Here is a 12477-nt window from a genome sequence, read left to right as displayed (position 1 = left end):
AACTGAAAAACAGAAAGGTTGAGTCAGAAAGCTATATCCATGTAATTTCTCTCATTAACCAAACTACTTTTTATAACTAAATTTATATATAAATTCGAAAGAGCATATATAAAGACTGACAGCTAATTTAACCGATTCAGCTATAGTCATTCATTTCACCCATCTTAAGATCTAGAATTAACACAAAACAACTCTCATATTTTTAGTACTCAGCTATAATCAAAATTAGAGCATAGGTTAGAACAGGTCTTTCAAAGTGAACATGAGAATAAGGTGGCTCCCAATTTCCTCGACTAGAATTATCAAACTCCTCATGCAAATATGCCATAGTCCTTCCATAGTTCCAAAACAGACAGGAGGTTAAAATAATAATAACGGTATCGAAAAAATTAAATGACTTTCAATACACCAAAATAGATAGATAGACAGATAGATGATGATAGATGATAGATAGATAGATGATAGATAGATGATAGATAGATAGATAGATAGATAGATAGATAGATAGATAGATGATAGATAGATGAACAATGAATTATATTATGCTACTCCATCTTGTTCAGTGTCCTTTAGACTTCTGTCTGGTTTCTTAGAAATCACTATCAGATTTCTAGCTAAAGTGTTCATGGGACCAACCCACACCATTAGGTACAGGTCTAGCCCGGGGTCTTTTCAGACATGGAGTTCTGAAAAGAAAGAAGAAGAAAACCATCTTGAAGTGTACTAAAAGTTTATATATGTATATATGCCCCAAACAAATTCATATCCTGCATACTCAAAAGACTACAAATGTGAATTGAGCTTAATTTACATCTAATATGTGTTCATATCCATACATATATAAAACGTCTCAAAATTATAGTTTTCATACATCAGGGAAATCCCTACCAATTGTTCCTAGCTTTGGCATAAATTTTAGTTATCAAGAGAATGTCAGCAGCAAAACACAACATAATCACAATTTCACAATTTAACTTACCAAGGAATTGGAATGTCTTTGCAAATTTGGTGAGCAACGCTGTAATACGGCATCTTGGTAAAATTCTCCTACACTAATTGAATTAGATTTCTTTTTCACAAGAAATGAGCCTTCACTTCCTATTTTGAAAATGATAAAATAACATGAAGGTGAGTATAAAAAGCTTACTGAGTCATAAGATCCTTCTATCATGGTTCAATCATGGAAGATTAAACCTATTTTTATTAATGGAAATTTCACAGTCCATTCCCTTTGTAAAATCTTTAAAATAGAAATGATAAGCCATGTTGGTTTTTCACTTTAAAAATTCAACAACATTTTTCTTCACCCATAAATATTTACAGAATGGTTGTTACAGACTAGACACTGGGTAAGCATGGGATACTGATACGCAGGAAAAAAATAAATCTGTTCCTCAGAGGAGCTCATAGTACAGCAGGATAAAGCCAAATCAATCAATGGTTACATAAGTTATAACAAATATATGTGTGTGCAGAAAGTTTGTATGCAATCTGATCAGTGTTACTGCTTTCTGTTTCTCTGAATTTTTTTTATAGAGAACACTGGAATAGGGTCTAGCAGTGTAGGAAAGAGAGTGAATTAACTCCCTGAATTTTTCTTATAAATTTTTCAAATCTTGCTTTAAATGTTGTAATCACAACAAATTATTTAACAGTCAGCAATTTTTAATATATTCCTATTTGAATTTCATGTTTCATGGTTTCTTTTATGGAATGGTATTAAAATAAACACAATAAATTTGGCTGGCAATAATTATTTTATAAAATAAGGAAAAGGCAGTACTTTCAAAATAATAAATTTACAAGAAAACAAAGATCAATAAATAAATCATATTAAAGATAAATAATGTGAATGCATTTGTGAAAAATTATGATTTTAAATTCCCCTACTCTTTATCTTAGAAAAAGAAAGAATTCATTTTACGTCAAAACCAAATTATAAAATCTGTATATCCAAATACCACCTTTATAATATTCAGTATAAATACTGATATAAACAGTTCCTGCTTGGTTCATTACTAAAGTTTAATTAATTCTATAATTTAAATTATTTTAATGCTTAAGAATTTTAATAAAATAGAATTTATAATTTAGTAACAATTACATAATTATAAAGATTATTAAATTATCATAATTATCCCACTTTATATGTTTGTGAAATGTCTATTAGCACATTATTTGTACAAGCAGCATAGTGCATTTTATAATTATTTTATGTTAAAATTTCTAATGTTTTCTTTAAAAATACTTGAAGAGAGTTCTTTCAGGCATGATAGAGTAACAAGTGTGAACTTAACCTACTCACATAAACAACAAGAAAACTGGACAAATATATTAAATGACTGGATATAGACACTGGGCAACAGACAGCATAGGACTATGTAATACCCGAAAGAAGGAAAACAAATTATGTGAGCCCTGTGATCGCTCTGGCCTTCTGCTTGGAGACAAATTAAAGGCCATACACAGAAGAAGAAATTTAAACAGTCTCATGGCTTTCCTGAGATGAGGAGATAGAGATCAACATTTATGGAGACTGAGATAGCTAGGAGTTCTGGGGCAGTTATGGAAAAAGTGCTCCAGTAATCTGCATACGGGTTTCTGGAAGATCTGCACTAGAAATGTAAAAGGGAATTCTTCCAGAGGAAGGAAATGATACTAACTGCAAACTTAGATTAATATAAAGTGGTTACTTCATTTAAAAAATTATTTTTATATATAGTCCTTTGTTATATAGTCCTTAATGTTTGCACAACAAACAACAGAGCTTCAAAATATACAAAGCATAAACAGATAAAACTGAAAAGGCAACGAACAAATCCTCAATTACAACTTCAATATTTCTCTTTCAATTACAATAAATAGAAAGAAAAATCAGTAAAGTCACAGAAAACTTGAGAAATCCTACCAAACAATTTGGCCTATTGATTTGACCCAATAACAGCTGAATATACTTTCTTTTCAGTTGCACATGACACATCACCAAGACAGACCATATGATAATCCATAAAGCATGTTTCAATAAATATAAAAGGATAGAAATCATCAGAGTAGGTTATCTGAGCACAAAAAAGTTAAATTGAAACCAATAACCAGAAAGTTATCCAGAAAATCTCCAAATATTTGGAAAATAAATGACAGCCTTCTAAATAACTTGTGAATCAAAGAAGTCACAAAGGAAATTAAATTTATATATATATTTTTTTATTATACTTTAAGTTCTAGGGTACATGTGCACAACGTGCAGGTTTGTTACATATGTATACGTGTGCCATGTTGGTGTGCTGCACCCATTAACTCGTCATTTACATTAGGTGTATCTCCTAATGCTATCCCTCCCCACTCCCCCCACCCCACAACAGGCCCCAGTGTGTGATGTTCCCCTTCCTGTGTCCAAGTGTTCTCATTGTTCAATTCCCACCTATGAGTGAGAACATGTGGTGTTTGGTTTTTTGTCCTTGCAATAGTTTGCTGAGAATGATGGTTTCCAGCTTCATCCATGTCCCTACAAAGGACATGAACTCATCATTTTTTGTGGCTGCATAGTATTCCATGGTGTATATGTGCCACATTTTCTTAATCCAGTCTATCGTTGTTGGACATTTGGGAAATTAAATTTTTTAAATGAATGGAAAGAGGACACATCAAAATATTGGGATGCAGTGAAAGTGATATTTATAAGAACATATACAGCCTTAAATAAATGTTTCTGTTACAAAATAAGAAGGTTCTAAAAACCAGTGTTCTAAGCTTCCAAATTAAGAATCTATAAAAAGAGTCAATTTAAATAAAAATAAGTAAGGAAAAGGGAACAATAAAGGTAAGAACAAAAGTCCGTGACAGAGTAACACAAACAATAGAGAAAATCGATAAAACAAAAATCTGATTCTTTGAAGAGATTAACAGGATAATTAGATCACTAACAGGATAATTAAATAATTACTATAAGTAACATTAAACAAATAAATTTGGCAACTTATATGAAATGGACATATTCCTTGAAAGTTACACATTACTAAAACTGACTTAAGAAGTAAAAGAAAATTAAAATAATCATACATCTATCAAAGTTATTAAATTCATAATTTTAAATCTCTGCCTCACAAAAATTTAAAACCTAGATGGCCTTTGCTGGTGAAGTCTATCAGACATTTAAGAAGAAAATACCTTCACACAAACTCTTCCAGAAAATTGTGGAATGGGAAACACTTCCCAATTCATTTCAAGAGGACAGCATTACTCCCATAATTACAAGGAAGTATAAAACTACAGACTAATATCTCTCACAGATGCAAAATTCTTAAAAAAATTTTAGAAAATAAAATTTAATACTATATAAAAAGGATAATGTACCATAACCAAGTGAGATTTACTCCAGGAATGCAAGTTGGTTTAACATTAGAAAATCAGTCAATGTATTTCACCATATTAACAAAATAAAGGTGAAAAATATGAATACCTCAGCAGATGCTGAAGAGCATTTTTCAACACCTATTAATGATAAAAAAAAAGGCTCTCCAAAAATGACTAGGAAGTAGCTTCTTCAATTTGATGTAGGACATCTATGAAAAACTACAGATAATGTCATAATTAGTGATTAGAGGCTGTATGTTTTTCCTCTAAGTTTGGAAACCAGGGAATGATGCCCAGTTTGACCAATTCTATTCAGCATAGTACTGGAGGTCCTAGCCAGTGCAATAGGACAAGAAAAAAAAGAAGACATAAATATTAGAAAAGAAAAAGCAAATCGGTCTTTATTACCAAATGGTATAATTGTGAACGAAGAAAATCCTGTGGAATCTATAATAAGGTACTAGAATGCATAAGTGAGCTTAGCAAGTTTACAGGATACAAAATTCATGTACAAATAAATGAACTGTATTTCTATATATCAGCAGCAAACTACTGGAAATTAGAATTCAAATACAATACCACCTATAATAGTATCAGAAAACATCCAATACAACACAGTGTTAGAAATTTTAAAAGACTAAGTGAACTATGTATCACATTAATATGTCAAAAGACTCATTATTAATATATTAGTTCCCTCAAATTAATTTATAGATATAATCTATAGAAATTATTATTTACATATTAATTATATATTATAGATTACATTAAAATCATAGGTAATATGATTTAATTTATAAATTAATTCTATATAAAATCTAAATATGGACTTAATTACAATAAAATCCCAGCATAAAGTTAGTTGATTAAAAATTTATATGGAAATGCAAAGAACCTAGAATAATAAGAACAATTTTTTTAAAGGAACACCAGAGGACTTATACTACCTGATTTCAAGACCTGCTATTAAGCTAGAGTAATCAAAACAGTGTGGTATTGGCATAAGAATAAGGTATAAATCAGTGGCACAGAATAAATAATGCTAAAATAGAACCATACCTAAATAGTCAATTAAAGAGAACAAAGCTTCCATTAATTCAATGAGGAATTATATAATATTTTCAACAAGTAATGTTGGAACAACTGGATATCCATACAGAAAGAAATAAATGTCAACTCTTCATTGACACACCAAACACAAAAATCAGCTTAAAATGTTTTAAACCTAAATGTCAAAGCTGAGATTTTAACACTTCTAAGAGAAAATATAGGAGAAAATAGTCACAAATTTAGGCTAAGAAAAGGTTTCGTAAGTGGGATACAAAAAGCACAAACCACAAAAGAAAAAAACTGGAAAACTGCATTCCACCAAAATTTAAAACCTCTATTTTTTAAAAAATAGAATTAGTAAAATGAAAAGACAAGCTATGACTGGGGAAAAAGCATGCAATACATATACCTGTCACAACTTCTATCTAGAATATACAAAGAACTCTTATATAATAAGACAACCCAATTAAAAGCAAAATACTTCAACACTTCACACAAAAATAAGAATGGCCAATAAGAACATGAAAATATCTTCTACATAATTAGTCATCAGGGAAATGAAAATTACATCTAAATGAATTAAACCTCCACTAGAACAGCTAAAATAACTTGAAAATACCAAGTACTGACAAGGATGTAGAGCAACCAGAATGCTCATGTACTGCTGGTGGGGGTAGAACACAGTACAACCACTTTGGAAAACAGACACAAAAGAGTACTTACTGTATGATCCTATGTATATAAAACTAGAGAAAACATTAATCTACAGTGTCAGGAAGCAAATGATTGCCAAGGGCCGGGGCAGTGGAAGGGGATGTTTTCAGTGAAGAGGCATGAAGAAACTTTTTTGGATAATGAAAATATTGCATAACTTAATAGCAACGATGACTACATGAATAGGTTAATTTTCAAAGCACACGAAAATATATACTTAAAGTGAATGCATTTTATTTTATATAAATTATATATGTATATAAATCACTACACTTGATTTTTAAAAATGGTTTGACTTGAGACAAAATATTTTGGAACAACTCTCATTTTTTGCCCTCTCAAATATCCTTATTCTATCACTCAACGTTTTCAATCATACTATATTAATAAGAAAGCCCCTCACTCCATTTTTACCAAACTGCTTATGCTAAATACATCAGCCCTAATCACTGTCATTATATATTTCATCATATTAATTTTTTAAAAAGTTATCAAGTGAGCTATTAAAATATTAATGTTGTTTTAAGCTATAGTAAAGATAAAAAACTTTCTTTATTAAGCGCTTCCTGTTTGCCAAGCATTGTTGCAGACATTTGACATACATTTTTTCTAATTATTATGTATAACCCTGCAAAGTTGACATTACTACCTTTAACAAGGTTAAGGGGCTTACACAAGCCACGAAAGGATCTAGTCAATGACAGAGTGTGGAATCTCATTCCAGTCTAGTCAGCGTTTGTTTCCTGGAATATTAACCATTAACCAATTAGTATAACATTTAGAAGCACAGAGACACACTTCCTTGACCCATCACTTTAACCAAAATTAGTAAACATAATTGTTTGCGATAATAAACACATTTCTACTCAAGTTTTCCCAGATTGATTTAGGTCAGGTTTGTGTGTTGGGTCCTATTGTTCAATGTCAGTGTGTAAATATAAAGCATAAAGGGATTTTTTTAATAATAAATACCTTCACTATCCAGGTCATCACTTTGAGCAAACACACTGTCCATAGAAGAGTCAGGAATAAACGTCCATTCATCAAATTTAGACAGCACATCTTCAGAAAAATTTCCATCGCTGCCTGAGGCTGTTCCTTCTTCCACAGCACTTTTCATCTGATATCTGATCACCATTCTTGCTAGTGTAGATGCTATATCTGAAAACAAAGAGATACACCAGCAACTTAGAAATCAACAATTATGCAAAAATAAACACATATAGGACCAAAGTTCTTATGTATTCCTATGCTTCTAGAGAATATTTCTATTTTTCCTTCCAAAGTCACCTTACACTAGTGATCCTGAATAATTAACAGGTGGCAGATCATATATTTTTTTAAAAAACATAACCATGTACACATGCTTTGGTGTAGATAGCAAAACTGAATCTCTATGGAACTAACTTTATTCAGGAAAAGGCCTAGGCTTTGAAGCCAGACGGGCCTGTGTTCAAGTCATAGAAATGCCACTGGTGAGTTATATAAGCTCCCTCGGTGTCAGTGTCCTCACCTGGAAAATGAAGATGATAATATATACAGCATATGGTGATGGAAAAGAGTAAATGAAATGATGCATATAAAATGTTTAGCACAATGCATAGAACACATAAAATGCTAAATAAAGGATCTTGTTATTTTTATAAAGTTTGCTGAGTGATTCATTATAACTATTGGGAAATCTGATGGAATTTCAAAGTTAACATTCTTCTCACAACTTCATTACATTATGTATTAGCTCCACTACGAAGAATAAGTTGGCAGAGTCCTCATTGTTCTACATACAGCCAGGAAGATTTCTTCAAATATTACTACTGTAATGACTTCAAATATTCAATATCCAGTGATGAGCTGGCTAATACAATGCCAGTTAGGCCTCCTACTGTAAAAAGTAAAATAAACCCTGGGGCTCAGAGCATGGCGGGGGATCATTTGATATTACCCCCTGTGAAGTGTAGCTAACCAGCTAAAAGACTTTGACAACAGTAGGAATAGCAATAATTATAGGAGCAGAGTGAAGTATGCTCATGTGTCTACATCTATTCCTACTGTAAATATGTGGTGGGCCCATATGATAAACCCCAAAAAGCCAACTGATACTATGGCTTACACTATACCCATATACCCAAATGGTTCTTTTTTTCCAGAGTAATATGTATGATATGGGAAATTATCCCAAAGCCCAGTAGGATGAGCGCACACACACATATGTCACTCAAGCAAATACTACCTGAAAAATGTTTGAAAGCTATGACCCAGCTGACAGTGAAATCATGGCTATACCCTACAATTAATCAAATGACATTACTATGTTTTTTTAATTGGGTAAGATGTGTCAATGGTAAAAACTTCAGACAGAACAAAGAGAATATAGTGAATGATAAATCTCCCTCCATCCCTCTCCAATGGGCCCACAATTCCTCGCCATCAGATATCGAAGATTAAAGTATGCAGGTTTTTGGCATGAGACTAGTTTAAGTCATGAAACATGGGCTCTAACCATGTCTCAGTAATTTCCAAAGACCCAGAGACAACCAGGGAACCCATTTCTGGAGGGTTTTATTTCATATTCAAACTTTTATAACTATCATATTCCAGTTGCATTTTCATCAACATTAGCATAGTAAAAACGCTGTCTGTGCCCTTTTTTTTGCCATGCAGTAATGTAATCTTTATCAGGACACTAAATTTGCTACACGTTTTTTTTTTCCTCAATGATTGTGAAGCATTCCACAACATGAATGTACCATTATTTATTTGAATAGTTCCTTTTGGGGAATACTTAGGTTTTTTTCCTACTCTTTTGCTATTATAAACAATGTTTTAAGGTGCATTTTTGTACATAATGTTTTGTGCACATTGAGAATGTCTGTATCATAGATTCCTAACAGTATATTGCTAGGTCAAAAAAGTATGTACATATATTAAAAATATTAGTGGATATTGCCAAATTGTCCTCAAAAGAGGACAATTTAAATTCATATCAATGTATGAAGCATGTTTCCACATATGCTTAACAACATAATGTATTACACAATTTTTATTTTTTGCCAATATTAAATACTTAATTCTAAATGATAATCTACTATGTGCAAAGCACTAGTATCAATGGTAAGGTTACAACCATGAACAAAATTGACATTGACTTCATAGTACTAACAATCTACCAAAAAGGAGATTATAAAAATGAAAAATTAAATTATATAATGTGGCAAATGGTAGTATAGGTGAGAAATAAAGTGCTATAGGGTCATGTAAGAGAACCTTCCAGACTGATGATGGCACTGAGACAGGAAGAATGAAGAGACAGCCAGGTGAAGTGAGAATTTAGAGCCAGGTAGAGAGAGTAACACTGGAAAAAGACTGGAAGTAAGGATACATGAAGTGTTTGAGAAACCAAGGAAAATTCAGCCTGATTGGAACTTCTGGAGCCTACTGAGTGATTGGAAACCTTGATGTATAAAGGCACCAAATTGCATGGATGGGTACTTTTCTCTAGCAGCACTCAGTTATCTTGGTGAAAGTGAGGGAAAAAGTAGACTGGTAGACTGACCAAAACTGGTGTTTTGCTAGTGAGTGCATCATAAAAATGAGAGAAGCAAATATGTTATTTGTAAGATGGTCCTTAAGGTGTTGATTCATGGAGTTGGATGACCATGGGGAAGGAGATGGGCATGGGACTAAGTTAACACAGGGAAAGCTGGGAGCTTTCACGCTAAAAACACATTTCGTGTGAACAAATGAGAGAGCTCAAAAGATAAAAATAGTGTCAGAAGATGCAACTTACCATCAATACACATAATACGTACAAAATACACATGAGCTTGAAAGTATAAAGAAAATGTATTATCAATTGAAATATAAAGTATATTTTAAGTTAAAAATGCCGAGTAAATATGTGTGTATGCTTTTACATACATTTGAATGCATAGGTACATGTAAGCATATAAAAAGTTAGGAAAAATATCCATATTAATTACTTATAAGAGATAAAATAAGTTATTTTTATTTTCTTTTTTATAATTTTACATTTCCTTTAAAAACAGGGATGTCTTACTTTAATAATAGAAAATAGACTATATTAAAAAGTAGCCGTTCAAAAAGCTTCCACTATTTTGCTCTATTTTTATAAATACCTATTTGCTATCTCATGAAGAACTTACATGTCATTTTGAAGTATTTCATAGCCAAAAAAAAAATCCAAACCTTTGCAGTATTTTTGGCTTAAGGTCCCTCAAACTGGCATGAATAACCACTAAAAGACTAGTGACTTAAAAAAATATATACTATTAAAAATAAGAATTGCAAAAAATATTCTCCTTGTTACTTACTTGTTTGTTTCCTTAAATTAGAAGTCTTATCTGGAAATAAAGGACCAAGCCAAGAAGGTTCAACTTTTCCTATACAAAATCCTCCAAGGCAAATGCTATTGTTGGCCACATCCAGGGCCAGCCTCCTTAAGAGCAAGCTGATGATCTGGCTGTCACCTTTCCCAATGCTTATCGTCAGCGCTTTTCGTACATCTTGTTCACGAGATCCACTATTCAGTAAGAGTTCCACCAATTTGGGACTGCTCCCTTTCTCACATACCTATTAAAGAAAAAAAAATCAGTATATTAAAAATCTATATTTTTCTTCCTTTTAGGAGACTGGCAAATCAAACTTCAAGTGATTTTTCTCTACATCTCCAATTTAGAATGAAACCAAATAAAATAAGGCAAAACTGATCCTTGAAAAGATTGGGAAAATAAGATGATATTAATGCCATCAATGTCAGAATAGCATGAATAATCTGCCACATGACAGTCAATTATCATGAAAGAGACAACATTATGTGGAGACAAGGCTCCATAGGCTTGGCATCAAGATCTCAGTTTACATCCAGACTCCACCAAATATGCACATTGCTTACACTTTCTGAGCTTCTGTCTTCTCACTGTAAGATATCTGGGAAACCAGTGCCTTAACACAGTAAATACTACTGTCTTGCCTTTATTTGTGACATAGAATAACTAAATGAGGACATAGCTATTGTAAAATTTATTAATGCCACACACAAACGACAATCATTACTCGTGTCTGGTTTTCCTGAGCTCCTCAAGACAAGCATCTGAATTTCCTCAAAGATATACCTTGTCTCTCAGTCTTCGACCTTCCTCTAAATGTTATGTTTTCAGAGCATGTGTTCAGGGTGGGTTAGCACGTGAGGTGCTACAAAAACTAGAACAACTCAGCAAGCCAGGAGAAGCCTTAGCAAGCTGTGGCACTGCATGTTGGCCCTACTCAGGAAGAGCTTTGGAAAGAAGCTAGACGCTAGCAAGGAGCTATCAACTAGAAGACCAAGATAACACGTAATAGAAATAATATCCATCAGTTACTGTGCTAAATTCTGTACACACGTTATTTCTAATCTTTTTTTTAAAAAAAATCATATACCATAGCAATTATTACTCCCATTTTATAGATGAGTATTTAGAAAAGATATATAATTTGTCCCTTACAGCTAGCAAGCAACTGAGACTCGGATTTGAAGCCAAATCTGCTGGCTTCAAAACCTGTGTGACTTTCATTACCCAAATGAAACATCAAAAAAGGAAAGAAAAGAAGACCCAAAGATCCAGGGTACCAACTCAGAGGAAAAAGATGTTGGGGACAATTCTTGAATTTTCTAGAATTAAAGTGTTTCCAAGGGATTTGAGGGGACATTCATTTATGTGGTTGAAAGGCACCAATTAAATGCCCACCAGTCTCCAAGTACGCCCACCTTCAACCCATCCTCAAAGCACTACAGAGCTCTGATCCAGTCACTGTCATCTTTAAAAACCTTCTAAAACGCTGCTGCTTCAGGACATTCTTCCAAACACAGCATGTAATTTTTCAAACCTCATTGCCTTTTATGCTATTTCTATTACCCCAAATGCCTTCCTCTACTCTTCACCCAGCAAAAAGGTGTTCATCCTTGAAGAGTTGGCTTCAAACTTTCTTGCAGAGAAGTCCTTGCTACTAACCTCTCAGGCCAAACACACCATTTCTCCTCCCGGCTCCCATCCATTTCATTTAATGTAGCGCTGAGCAAACAAACATACATACTCATCTATTTTCTTGCTAGAATGCAAAGGCCTTTACAATACTGCAATCCAACTTATATTCCTGAAGCCTAGCAAAACATCTAGGAAATATATTTAATTTAAGTAGCAAATTACTAAAATCCTCTTTAAGGGCTCATAGCAAAATTAAAAGGAAGGCAGTGGAAGAGGAAGGAGGGAAGGAAGGAAGGAAAAGGGGAAGGGGAAGAGGAAGGAGAAGGGGAAGGGGAAGAGGAAGGAGAAGGGAGGGGAGGGAGGGGAGGGGAGGGGGGGG

The 12477-nt window shown here is 33.0% G+C and overlaps 1 protein-coding gene across 1 annotated transcript in view; it reads right to left on the bottom strand.

Annotated features, from left to right (window-relative positions):
• Nucleotides 1-12477, bottom strand: part of LRRK2 (leucine rich repeat kinase 2) — a 124585-nt gene that overhangs the window by 71379 nt on the left and 40729 nt on the right. The window contains exons 14-16 of the mRNA XM_058426191.1: nt 10449-10707; nt 7090-7278; nt 980-1098 (exon numbers count right to left, since the gene is read on the bottom strand). Coding sequence (XP_058282174.1) covers nt 980-1098; nt 7090-7278; nt 10449-10707 — 567 coding nt within the window. The remainder of the gene's footprint in view (nt 1-979; nt 1099-7089; nt 7279-10448; nt 10708-12477) is intronic.

Source organism: Hylobates moloch, unplaced genomic scaffold (assembly GCF_009828535.3).
Source record: "Hylobates moloch isolate HMO894 unplaced genomic scaffold, HMol_V3 SCAFFOLD_13, whole genome shotgun sequence".
NCBI lineage: Eukaryota > Metazoa > Chordata > Mammalia > Primates > Hylobatidae > Hylobates > Hylobates moloch.
Note: the sequence above shows the minus strand (reverse complement) of the source record. Positions and strands in the feature narration are given on the sequence as shown.